The following is a 13,691-nucleotide window of genomic DNA, read 5'->3' on the forward strand; positions in this document are numbered from 1 at the left end:
ATTTGGGGTGCCGGATGGCATTTACCCGACGTTGGGATCCCGACTATCAAAACACAGACAGCCGGGTTCCCAACGGCCGTCGGCTATTTTCCCTCGTGGGGGTCCACGAACCCCATAGAGGGAGAATAGAATAGGTGGTGAGCGTAGCGAGCCACTGTGGCGAGTGCAGCGTGGTGAGCACAGCGAGCCCGCAAGGGGCTTAGTTGCGCTCACCATGCTGTCTGGGTCCGGCCAGTCGGGATCCCGACGTCAGGCTAATGACTGTCGGGATCCCGACTGTCGGACCCCTGTACCACACCCTATAATTGTTACCTGTTTCAGCTCTGTACCCATAGTAATCCTGGTATCTGATACTTGTTACCTAAGTCCCTGCTTGATACAGACTTCTGTGTGGCTTTTTGAGCACCAAAAGGCTATTTTTTAAGTGCCTTCTAACCAGGGTGTTAAATGCATGTGACCAAACTCTCCATTAACATCAACACTTAGGGCCAGATGCACTAAGCTTCAAAAGTAATGAAACAGAGTGATAAACAGCCAGCCAATCAGCTCCTACCTGCCATGTCACAGACTGTTTGAAAAATGTCAGGCAGGAGCTGATTGGCTGGCTGTTTATCACTCTCCATTTTATCACTTTTGAAGCTTAGAGAATCTGGCCCTTAAACTTTACTCTTCTACGTATCTAGCTGCGCTCTGCAGGTGCCCAGATGTTACAGGAGCTTTTCCCTCCAATCACCAGCATTGGCAGTCTGAATATTTCTGATAATGGTAAGAACGTATTTTGTATACTATATTTTCTACTATATATACTTTTTGTGGCCCTGTATCTCTTCAGCATGCTCTCTCTTTCTCTTTTTTTAACAAGGCTTGGATTCTCATTTGCTCTCCCTTGTACCTGCCTTGGGTAGAAGTAGACACCTCAAGCATCTTTCTATTGGTAGAAACTTCTCAGTTAAGTCCCGGTGAGAATCTCTTATTATAACAAATATAGGGCCCGATTCTGGATCAATTGGTCCCCGGCGTATTCGCCCTGGGGACCTCTTGTGCGGCTCTGCGCATATTTGCTCATTTGCAGGGCCGCTGTACTAATGCCTTCAGCGATTATCATAGTCGCCAAGGTGTTCATATGGGTAGGGGAGGGGGGCGCAGGAGGTGGCATCAGGGGAATGGGAACGTGGGCATACCAATGTCTGCAGGGGGCGGACGGCTGATATCACATGATGTCAGCGCCGCCCCCTCTTCGGGGAACACCGAGGGAAATAAAAGTCATTTCACACTGACTGTTTTTCCAAAGTGCAGAGAAATCATCCCATGGTCTCTCCCCTCCACCCACATGCGGGGGTATGATGTATACACGTACATCCCCACGCATTGTACCAAGGGGATTCTGGGGGTGACGGGCGTTTGGCTGGGAGACATCTATGGGCTTGCTAAGCAGCGTATGTATGCTGCATAGCGAGACTTACTGAATCACCCCAATAGGGTGAAACTCAGCAAATAGCTGGTGCAGTAAGGTAATTTATTGGACAGAAATGGCTATGTGCCCTCCCTCCCATCAAAGATACCTCTAAAAATGCTTCCTCCCTCCCCCCTCCCCCCCCCCATTATTTCATCTTCTCAAACTAAATTCACATTTTTTTCACCGTTTCACAAAATTAGGCAACAATGAACTGTAAAACCACTACTTATGGGCTCTACACACAGGGTGACATTCAGGCATTTTCTGAGTGATTTTACTAAATCTCTCAGAAAATGCCTGAAAACACTGGTGAATCGCTGTGTGTGTGTGTGTGTAGAACGCGCATCGATTTAAATGTGCGGCCCTGCCGTTCTGAATCCGGCAGCGAATAATAACCTGCATGCAAGTTATTCATTGGTCGGGGCCAGTGTTCTCGATGGAGAACACTGACACTGACACCTCACTCAGCACAGAGTGCTCTGCATCGCTGTGTCCTGAGAGAGACCGAGTGTTCTGAGCAAAGTAGCTTCGTTATCAACAAAACTCATTAATGCTTAATGTTCTTACAAAGAAGGGACATGTTCTATGACAATTGCTAACTGTGTAACTGTAACTTTTTAATTCTAACATAGAAACAAATTAAACAGAGACGTATTATTGACAGACTGAAGACTTTTATATTCTGTAACTTCACTAATTTCAGGGTTCTTGAGGAGATCCTCCAAAGAATTGTGAATGTCCTTCAGGATGAAGACTGTGTGAGTAACAATGAATCAACTGCACATGAAGATATAGAGCTCACGTGCACTTACTAGATTCAAGAAACAGGATTCTCTTAAGTCTAAAGCAAGATACCCACTATCACATTATGATGCCGAAAAAATGATAATTGGTTGATTGGCCCAATAATTGGACAATATGTATGCAAGAGTATAAGCCAATAAATGCGTATGCAACAGTCTGATCAGGAGGTCCGATAACCCTATGCTGCACATGCTATCTCATTCACAACCTTCTGATCCCGTTATGAAGATTTGTAGGGAGTCCATACTGAGCAAGAAATTGCTTGTACTATATATCACATTTTCAGTGTGATGCATCCTTTTCCTTATTGCATGCAAAGGACAGCGCTTCCAAGGACAGCTCTACCCACCGATTCATGGGAACCAATTAAAAAAATCGGTACTCTTTACCTAGCATGGCGCCCACGATTTTGATCGTGGGCATCGCAGGTAAAAAAATCGTGGGCATCGCGGGCATTGAATGCACTAAAAATCGGGTGCGACGCGACCGACGCGTGGCCCGCGGTTTCCCATAGGGAACAATGTTAAATGTCTCAATTGACCCGATTTTCCTGTTCAATGCCTCAATTGACCCGATTTTTCCATAGGAAACAATGTTAAATGGCCCACAGAGGGCAAATAGCCACCCTGAAGTGTGAAATGGCCCCCACAATTGTTAACGCCACCCCACGATCAACGTCAACCCGAAGGGTGGCGAGCGCAGCGAGCCCGCGAGGGGGGGCGGTACGCGTCCTACGACCTTTTCATACCCCCACTATCCACGTCGGCGTGGAGTTGAGAATAAAATAGTGTGGCGAGCGCAGCGAGCCACCGAGCCCGAAGCGTGGCGAGCGCAGCGAGCACCGCAAGGGGACGCGGATACCTTCACAGGTAAAGCGTCCCTTCGCGGGCTTCACAGGTATCCGCGTCCCCTCGCGGGGCTCGCTGCGCTCGCCACGCTTCGGGCTCGGTGCGCTCGCCACACTTCGGGCTCGGTGCGCTCGCCACACTGTTCTTTTCTCAACTCCACACCGACGTGGATAGTGGGGGTATGAAAAGGTCGTAGGACGCGTACCGCCGCCCCTCGCGGCCTCGCTGCGCTCGCCACACTTCGGGTTCACGTTGATCGTGGGGTGGCGTTAACAATTGTGGGGGCCATTTCACACTTCAGGGTGCCTATTTGGCCTCTGTGGGCCATTTAACATTGTTTCCTATGGAAAAATCGGGTCAATTGAGGCATTGAACAGGAAAATCGGGTCAATTGAGACATTTAACATTGTTCCCTATGGGAAATCGCGGGCATCGCGTCGGTCGCGTCGCACCCGATTTTTTAGTGCATTCAATGCCCACGATGGCCGCCGTGCTAAGTAAAGAGTACCAAAAAATCATGCCCCTCCTGATTCGTCTCTTCAAATGCTTCCATACAGTGACTCTGATTAGTGGATAGTTCCAGCAATCCACCAATCAGCATACTGACAGCTGTAGGCGGGGATGAAGGTAGGGAATGCTGCCTCACTGGTCCACATTATATAACCAAGAGCCATTTTTTTCCATCACTGATTAACTTGTTATAACTGTAAACTAATTTCCCTTTTTATGTTCCTAGCAACAAGCTAGATTCATACGTGTGTAATATTTCGTCCTTTAGTTGAAAGCAATAAAAGAATTGTGAACCCAAGGTCACAATGACTGTAGTAACTCTGGCGCTGTTTAAACAAAAGCTCACTCAGAGCTGGCTGCAGGTTGTGTAATTAGTCTGCACCAGTATCACAGAAATAAAGCTGAGCTTTTGGTTGTTTTTATTCACATGCGTTATAAACATGATGGTGATGTAAGAATATGCCTCACAAATAAGACCTCATATTGATTTAGTATGAATTTTCTAATTGCTCATGAACATGGAAAACTTTCATCTTCTTCTTCTATTGATCAAATGACCATAAACGAGAGACCAACTGATCCATGCATTGCCAGAGGCACATGGAAGTTTGGTAGAGCTAGAGATTGCTATTTGTGATTCATTGCTCTTTGATGTGAAATCTATGATCACAAGGAAGTGACACATAGTTCCTGATCAGGAGGTATTTATAGTTTCTGTCTGTTGTTCCTTGCACCGCATCTTCCTCATATTGCAGACGGCCAGTCTGAGTCTCTACCGCTAAAATTAAGCCTGGTTCTTCTCAGCATCACAACTTGTAAATCAAACTCCTGGAGAGAGAGAGCGCAATTCAGCCTGTACCATTTCCCGCACAGTATCAGTAGAACAGCTGTATTTTACATAGGGGGGTATTTATTTATTTACAGTTTCTTATATAGCGCAGCAGATTCCGTTGCGCTTTACAATAGTAGACAGTGATAAAACAAACTGGGTAACAAGAGACAGACTTGGAGGTAGGAGGGCCCTGCTGCAAGCTTACAATTCTGGTTCCTTTGCTCGCATACGAATATGCATCCATGCGAGTGACCCAGATCCCGCCTTGCGAATGGTGGTACGCTGGCCCACCATTCGCAAGGTGCGTACTTTGCACTGGCTGCGAATGGGTGATTTACATAAACATCCATTCACATGCCACTGGGAGCCTCCCACATCTTTTGATGGTCAGTTGAAAGATGTGGAAGGTGCATGCAAGAGCAACCTTACATATGCGTGTACGCTCGGGGGGAAGTGGGCGGGCACCTGACATCTGGTGATGTCAGCTGCCACACCCTGCATGTCCGTCACGGCTCCATTAGCATGAGAACGCCGATTGTCCATGAAACGCTGGGCGTTTCCATATGCTAGTGGATCAGCCGGCCACCCCACATCCCCCCCCCCCCCCTGCCCGCCGTTCGCAAGTATGGGAGTGTACACCCAGCGACCAGTTTGGTCACAGTCGACGCACGCACCATACGCATGCACATGTGCAGAAATGGGCATGCGCAATGCTAAAACATCAGTCCCGTCTGTAGTGTGTATAAGGAATGATGTAATGGGTAAGTGTATAGAAGAGAGAGATCTCATTCAGGTTAATAATTTACCGCTTATATAATCCATATGAATTTCTGTATAACCGGCAGGTCTTTCTGCAGGTTCTTTGCTAGTTCCACCATGGGAAAATTACGCAATGGTCTTTTTTCTGTAGCCTGTACTTCTTGGAATCCAATCCAATTACAATTGACATCTAGTGCAATTGGTTTATTTGAGTTACTTGATATTTTTGTACAAATCTATTGTCACATTTCATGAATAAAACTAAACAGGGCATAGCATTAGGAATAGGCTTAAAAGTGAGGAGGTAACATGTAATCGCAGAAATATAATAGGTACTCTTTACTTAGAAGGGCGCCCACGATTTTATTTGTGGGCATCGTTACTAAAAAATCTCGGGCATCTCGGGCATTGAATGCACTAAAAAATCGGGTGCGATCAACCGACGAGATGCCCGAGATTTCCCATAGGGAACAATGTTAAATGTCTCAATTGACCCAATTTTCCTGTTCAATGCCTCAATTGACCCGATTTTTCCATAGGAAACAATGTTAAATGGGCCACAGAGGCCAAATAGGCACCCTGAAGTGTATAATGGCCACCCGAATTGTTAACGCCACCCCACGATCAACGTCAACCCGATGCGTGGCGAGCGCAGCGAGCCCGCGAGGGGCGGCGGTACGCGTCCTACGACCTTTTCATACCCCCACTATCCACGTCGGCGTGGAGTTGAGAATAGAAAGTGTGGCGAGCGCAGCGAGCCACCGAGCCCGAAGCGTGGCGAGCGCAGCGAGCCCCGCGAGGGTACGCGGACAGCTGTGAAGCCCGCGAGGGGACGCGGATACCTGTGAAGGTATCCGCGTCCCCTCGCGGGGCTCGCTGCGCTCGCCACGCTTCGGGCTCGGTGGCTCGCTGCGCTCGCCACACTTTCTATTCTCAACTCCATGCCGACGTGGATAGTGGGGGTATGAAAAGGTCGTAGGACGCGTACCGCCGCCCCTCGCGGGCTCGCTGCGCTCGCCACGCTTCGGGTTCACGTTGATCGTGGGGTGGCGTTAACAATTCGGGTGGCCATTATTCACTTCAGGGTGCCTATTTGGCCTCTGTGGCCCATTTAACATTGTTTCCTATGGAAAAATTGGGTCAATTGAGGCATTGAACAGGAAAATCGGGTCAATTGAGACATTTAACATTGTTCCCTATGGGAAATCTCGGGCATCTCGTCTGTCGCATCGCACCTGATTTTTTAGTGCATTCAATGCCCGAGATGGCCGAGATGGGCGCCCTTCTAAGTAAAGAGTACCATATAATAATATACAAAGATATGGTAATATATTGTAATCCTCACCCCTTTCTCACATTTTCTCTCTGTCTCATTCTCTTTCAGTGCCTCCAGTCTCTGTCTCTTGCAGACTCTCGCTTGAAGTCTCGAACTTGCATTGTTCTGAATGCTCTTGGCAGTAACACCTCCCTTCAGGAGTTTGATATAAGTGGTAATGGAATGTCAGATATTGGAGCAAAGATGCTTGGCAAAACCTTACAGATAAATAGTACACTGCGGTGAGTTGAATACAGGAATTTGTTTGTCAAATCAATGTTATCTATGCTGTAATCTAAACAAGTATATATATAAGAAAAATATTGGCAATTGATTTATTGATTAACATGACATTGGGCAATATGTAATAGACTACAAGTAGCAGCCAGCTCAGGACTTCCTGTGAGTCTGTCTGTATTTTTAAAGCGGCAATGATTTACATGGCAAATCCGGGACAGTTTTGCCTTATAAATGATTGCTGCTTTAAAAACATGGTCAAACTTGCAGAAATTCCTGAACAACCTGCGTATCAAAGGCTATTACATGCTGCCCACGAAAAAAAAACATCATATAGAAAAGAAGGAAACTAGTGACAGCAATATCTCTACCTCCGAGGGAGTGAGGGGATTTCATTATTTATTTTACATTATCTTCCAGTTACTGAGCCAGATTCTCTAAGCTTCAAAAGTGATAAAATGGAGAGTGATAAACAACTAGCCAATCAGCTCCTGCCTGACATTTTTCAAACACAGTCTGTGACATGGCAGGTCGGAGCTGATTGGCTGGCTGTTTATCACTCTCCATTTTATCACTTTTGAAGCTTAGAGAAACTAGCCCACTGTCTGTTTAAGTAATAAACCACTGCACTATTTATGACTGTCCCTTCATGGCGTTCCTCCTGTTCCCAAAAGTAAACGTTACCTCCCAACAGTCCCGATTTTAGCGGGACAGTCCCGATTATCAGGGCCTGTCCCGCTGTCCCACCCGCGGGCGGCAGTGTCCCGCGGTGTGGGGGGGCTGTTGGGAGTCCCCCCTGTCAGCTGTTAAGCAGCGGGGAATAAACGCTGTGCGCACAGCGTCTATTCCCGCAGCCAGGGGGCTGGGGGCATGGCTAGAGGCTCACAGAGCCTCTGGGTCATGCCCCCATAGCGGCAAAATGGGGGCGTGGCCTCGCGGGGGAGCTGCGAGTATAGGCCCCCAAATTAGGCCACGCCTGCAGACCTGGCAGAGTTGGGAGGTATGCCTTATTTGTGTGACTGTGTCATAAAAGTTTTCTAATGGATGTTATATTATGAAATGAATCCTTGATTTTGTGTTCAAAATCATTATGGATATGCCGCAGTCTGTGCTATTTTGTCATGTAGCAGGGCCGTATTAACTCATGGTTGGGCCGTACCCTGGAATTTCACGTATTTGGGGCCCCATCACTGTCCAACTCCATGCCAAATTCACAGGCAGACAATTGGGAAGCAGTGCTTACAGTATTTCATAATGTTCAGTTTTAGTATTTACACGGACACTGATACCCAGTTGTAATAAAGTCCCTGACCTCTTTCCCTGACCTGTGCCTGTACATGTTGGCTGCCATTTGTTCTTGTAATAACAATTTTGACATGCTCTTAGTCCTTGTAAGGGCCCCTAGCTTCAGCCTAGTCAGTCATGGCTAATATGGCCCTGCATGCTAGTAAGTGTGCAGACCTCTCAAAATATACATCAAAGCACTCCTGAGCCAGCACCATGCATCACAGAAGAGGAGGCCAGGAGCTGGAAGCTGGAGCCAGGCGCAAACTGCATCAAAGTACATGAATCAGAAGCAGCCAAACCATATAGAATCTGGTGCACACTTCCGCATGCTGTGTGTGAGCTACCTTGCCTGTCACAACAGTTAAATAATTAGAATAAAAGGTACTTATGTAGTATCTGGGTGTCCGATTTAGAAATTGGGTCGGATTTTAACATAGAATTCAATGGGAAAAAGGGGTCCTTTTCCTTTCCCCACTATCCAAGTGGGCATGGAGTTGGATATAAACCTGTGGCGAGCGTAGCGAGCCACCGAGCCCGAAGCGTGGCGAGCGTAGCGAGCCCCGTGAGGGGACACAGAATACTTTTTAAGAAATCTGTGTTCGCTCGCCACGCTTCGGGCTCGGTGGCTCGCTGCGCTCGCCATGCTTTATAAAATCAACTCTATGCCCACTTGGATAGTGGGGAAATGAACAGGACCTTGGTTAACATTGAATCCTATAGAAAATCGCGTCGAATCGCATCTGATTGTATGCCTGAAGATAAGGCATACAATCAGAAAATCGGCACCCCAGATACTACATAAGTACTGAATAAAAATATATAACTTCTGTGCCATTTTCTAAAAGCCCAGCATACTTGGCATGTGTTCTGGTCCTCTCGGGGCCACCAAAAAATGATCAGGTCACAGCATGTAGAGATGACTAGGAAACCAAATCCTAATCCTCCCTTTAGTAATTCTTTGCTCAGTGATTATTCTATGAGACTAATGTGCACTAATATATAGGGTGCAATAACCATGATAATATATAGGGTGCAATAACCATGATGTGCATTCCCCATAGAGAAGTGCAGGAACATCACTGATAATGGGCAACTGAAATATATGGTAATATGTACATCAATACAGCCCAACCTATACTCTATTTTAAGCCTACATAATCCAGCCAATTTCATTACAGATATGACTTTTGTTGCTGCAGAACTCTAATTCATATTGTTTTCATTATGCTCAGGTCTGTGCTGTGGGACAGAAATGCAGTTTCAGCTTCTGGATTTATGGATGTTGCTCGAGCTCTTGAGAAGTGAGTTGAAAATAAATGAGTAAACCTATATATGTGCTAAAATGAAATGTATATAGAATATGTATTATATAATCTCTTATTTGTTAACAATCAAAATATACAAAATGGCATTTGTTTGTAATACAATGTCCCTCAACAAATTGATATCTCATAGAAACAAAACCCTTCGCTTTATGTCCTTTCCTGTCGGAGACATCTGTCAAGCATACCAGAGACACCCTGAGAGGGCTGAAAGTGCCTGGAGAAAGGTAATGGACATGGTCGTAATCCCTATATCTATACATGTTTTACTCATACTTGCCTACGCCCCCAGAAAGATGGACATGTGTCCCGCATCCCCCCCCCTGACTCCTCGCAGCAACCCTCAGCTGCCCACTAAGAGAGTATAAGTAGGCGGACCAATGACACCAATCACGCTAACATAGCCCTGCACCCTACTATACAATGCCATGCAGATGGGAGTTGATATAATTAATTATTTTATACTCACTATTGCATGGATCATACAAAAGCAACTGAAGAGTAGTATATATGGGAAAGAACATTATGACGAGATAAAATAAGCAATTTTTGTGGTATTTGCCTGTGTAAATGTTTTATATTTTTGTATTTAACTTCTTTATGGTTAAAGACTATTTTATGGTTTATTTTTTTTAAATGATGCCACCATTTTTGTTATACAGATTTTTTACAAGTATGAAGCACTAATGATGTCATATTGTTTATATATCAGATACATAGCTGTCTCCTACGAAACTCTCAGACTTTGGCTGTCTCTGACCAAAGAGCATTGCGACTTCAACAAGGTGTCACAAACAGTGCGGAACAGGTATTGTAGCTCTCATTTGTCTGCCCTTCTTCTCTGTTTACTGCCATACTCTCATTGTCTCTCTCTCTCTCTCTCTGATCTCTCTCATGCTATTAGATGCTCCACACTCTGTCTGTGATGATACATGATCACATTAATGCTCTGCGCTCCTGTGACTTGGAACCAGTACAAGAAGACATCGTGTGTGCAAGACAACTTCTCAGAGATGCCAAGAACTGTCGAGCTGTACGTAGTGTCTCACTTCCTGACAATTAGGAGCTATCTGCTTACCTACTATGCAACCTGTAATTATGTGTGCACCAAGAGTATGCAAATGGCCTATCAGTGCACAACAAATCATTTTCAAAAGCAAAATAGATGCAGTAAATAAAAAAAACAATGTTGAACATTTTGTGTAAGGACATTCACCAGTTTCAGCAGTGCTATTCACATCACAATGATGTTGAAAATATCTGTTTATAGCACCGTATAAAACAAAGGCACTTAACCTTTGTCAGCTTTGTCCGAGCAAAAGTCCCCTGGTATAGTCTATAAAAGGGATTATATACTTTATATTATATAGCATTATACCACATGCCCTCCAACAGTTCACAGCTAAAAAAAGATACATTTGAAACAGCAGAGGAGGGTTGTCAGGTAGGGGGGTGTGTCTTGCCCTACCCACTGGTTGTGTCGGGATGGCTATCAATATGTTTACAATCAATGTTAAACTGGCAAGTGACCATCGATGGCTATAACTTGTTCCATGTACACACAAACCGATGGTCATCCCTATGGGTTTCTGACTTGTCCGTTGGCCAATCAGAATTTGGGAGCATTGCTTCACGGATGCTTCACGGAGGGGTAGAGCATACAATCTATGCTCTACCCCTCTATACAATCTCTCCCTTCTGCGCCATACCCCCCCCCCCCCCCCTTCCCTTGCAAATTTTCCCCTCTTTTTTCCTATATTGCTTATTTCTCTTACTGGCTCTGCTAGTGATGCTGGACTGAGAAGTGCCTTCCTTGCAGAGTGTGCTGTGGGCAGGTAGCACTGGCTGGTTACTGTTACAACAGCCAGCGTCAGCCTCTGCACTGGTGCTGGTGTGGTGACATTACACACAAACTGAAGACAAGGGGGGCGGGGGGGGGGGGGGTGTACCTCTCACTGAGCAGCGGTGCAGGATTCTGTATTATGTAGCTGTTTTAGAAATAAAACAAATTGACGTCCACAGCAGTAGGGTGTAGTTGACATACCAAGTGGTGTGTAGTTGACATAGTTGACATATCAAGATTAGACGTGAGTTATCATGTAGGTTTATTGTAGTGGATTGATTAATCATTTACTTACTCAAGCACTACAGTATTAAAATATAATTAATAATTTAAGTATACTGTATATTGCTTAGTGGAGATTGAGGTAGGTAAATTAATATAATTTATACAGATAAAAAGATCAAACATTTAGTTTTCATATCTTGTGTATTTATTTATTTATTATTTATTTATAAGACCTTAAGGAATGCCACAAAAGTGGAGCTACATAACCTTGATACTGCAATAGTTTTTTTTTATAGATATTTATATTTTCCGTCTGTCTGCGTTCCATTTTCTTCCTTCCATTACCAGCTATTACCACGCCTCCTGGAAGCAGGCAGCTGGCTGTCTCCTTCTGGACCTGCTCAGCGGCTTCTTGAAACGGTCTCATTTGAACTGTCTCGAGCAGTGGATAGAGAACTGCAGGTACTGGGAGAGTAGTATACTTTTTATCATTCAGGTCTGGGGTGTAAACCTTTATGATTTTCATATTGTTCTAAAACGTTACTATGGTTTTAGTGTGTGTGTGTGTATGTGTTTATATATATATATATATATATATATATATATATAAGACCGAAAAACCCAACCGCGCCTCACAAAGAGAAGGCAGCACCTCTGAGGGGCCCCCTGTTAGACAGGACCCAGGGTTTAGAGATAGAGAAAGTGGGGTATCAGAGTGCGCCAATTCATTTGCATATACAACCGTATTGTTGAACAAACAGTAATTAGAAGCAGAATCTTAAAATAAATTATTATTATTATTATTTCTGATTAAATAATTTATTTTAAGATTCTGCTTCTAATTACTGTTTGTTCAACAATACGGTTGTATATGCAAATGAATTGGCGCACTCTGATACCCCACTTTCTCTATATATATATATATATATATATATATATATATATATCAGCAAAAACGCGTCACTCCAGGGAACTTAGCAAAACCAAACAAACTTTAATGGCGCATGTCAACGGCGTTTCCAGATTCTTCCCATCATCAGGACAATTGTCCGCGTCCCCTCGCGGGGCTTGCTACGCTCGCCGCGCTTCGGCTCGGTGGCACGGTGGCTCGCTGCGCTCGTCACACTATATAAAATAAAAAAATATGTATGAAAAGGTCCCATTTTCCATGAAAATCGGGTCCGATCGCATGCGATATTTTATCTGGCGCCGTGAAACTACACAAGTACTATATATATATATATATATATATATATATCAATAAATAATACATGTACAAAGGGTAATTGAAAGCTGAACGGGGTCTGGGTACTGGGAGCATAACCCAATTCAGGAAGTGTGGCCATGCCCCATAAAAAAAAAAAAATTGCAGACGGGACCAAATTTTTTTAAGTCCGGGGTCATATGCTAAGGGGTACACCCTTAGCATATGACCCTGGCCTAAAAAAAATTTGCCCATTTTATTTACCTTTTATACATTATCCTGGCTATTATTTGCCCACTTCACTGTTAAAGATATAACTAAAAACATAACACAACATGACCTTCTCCTGATGGTTCTAATCAACCCTTTCTCTCTTCCATTCAGAACATTGCAGACACCATGTGGGAAGCTACTCAGGATCTTTTCCCGGGAGCAGCACGAGATGCTCAGCGAGGTGGTGCAATGCTATGTAGACTTAGGGAACAGCATGGGCTTAGTCCCCCCCATATCAGAGATATGCTTCGGCAAGTTGGGAATGACATACATAACAAGTTGAGGTAAGTGGATGGCAAGATACAGATACAAAACAGGCTATCAATACAAAATATCATAGAATACATAGTTTAGGCGCCCACGTTTTCTATCGTAGGGCATTGTACGACCAAAAAAATTGCGCCGCATCGCATGCGATGCGACGCGATTGGACCCGATTTTTAATTGTACAGGCACCCAGATGCCTGATTCCTATGTTAAATGCGACCCCAGACCCGATTTTTGATTGTACACCCACCCTGATGGGTAATGACTATGATGCCCCCCCATTGTTAACGCCACCCCACTATCAAGCATGGCGAGTGCAGCGAGCCCGCGAGGGGCGGCGGTACGCGTCCTCCGACCTTTTCATACCCCCACTATCCACGTCGGCGTGGAGTTGATTTTATATAGTGTGGCGAGTGCAGCGAGCCGCCGAGCCCAAAGGGGACGCGGATGACTTCACATATATTCCGCGTCCCCTCGCGGGGCTCGCTGTGCTCGCCACGCTTCAGGCT

At 45.0% G+C, this 13,691-nt stretch overlaps 1 protein-coding gene across 6 annotated transcripts in view; it reads left to right on the top strand.

The window, feature by feature from the left end:
• CARMIL3 (capping protein regulator and myosin 1 linker 3) overlaps positions 1-13,691 on the top strand; it is a 58,795-nt gene that overhangs the window by 28,948 nt on the left and 16,156 nt on the right. For all 6 annotated transcript variants that reach the window (XR_014475046.1, XM_083188793.1, XM_083188801.1 and 3 more), the window contains 10 exons: positions 684-765; positions 863-959; positions 2,160-2,214; positions 6,594-6,766; positions 9,281-9,349; positions 9,504-9,597; positions 10,083-10,178; positions 10,275-10,403; positions 11,787-11,900; positions 13,027-13,199. Coding sequence is in view for 5 of the 6 variants with exons in the window: in XM_083188793.1 (XP_083044919.1) it covers positions 684-765; positions 863-959; positions 2,160-2,214; positions 6,594-6,766; positions 9,281-9,349; positions 9,504-9,597; positions 10,083-10,178; positions 10,275-10,403; positions 11,787-11,900; positions 13,027-13,199 (1,082 nt within the window). In the remaining variant the exon portion in view is untranslated. The remainder of the gene's footprint in view (positions 1-683; positions 766-862; positions 960-2,159; positions 2,215-6,593; positions 6,767-9,280; positions 9,350-9,503; positions 9,598-10,082; positions 10,179-10,274; positions 10,404-11,786; positions 11,901-13,026; positions 13,200-13,691) is intronic.

Source organism: Crinia signifera, chromosome 1, assembly GCF_055691185.1.
Source record: "Crinia signifera chromosome 1, ASM5569118v1, whole genome shotgun sequence".
Lineage (NCBI taxonomy): Eukaryota > Metazoa > Chordata > Amphibia > Anura > Myobatrachidae > Crinia > Crinia signifera.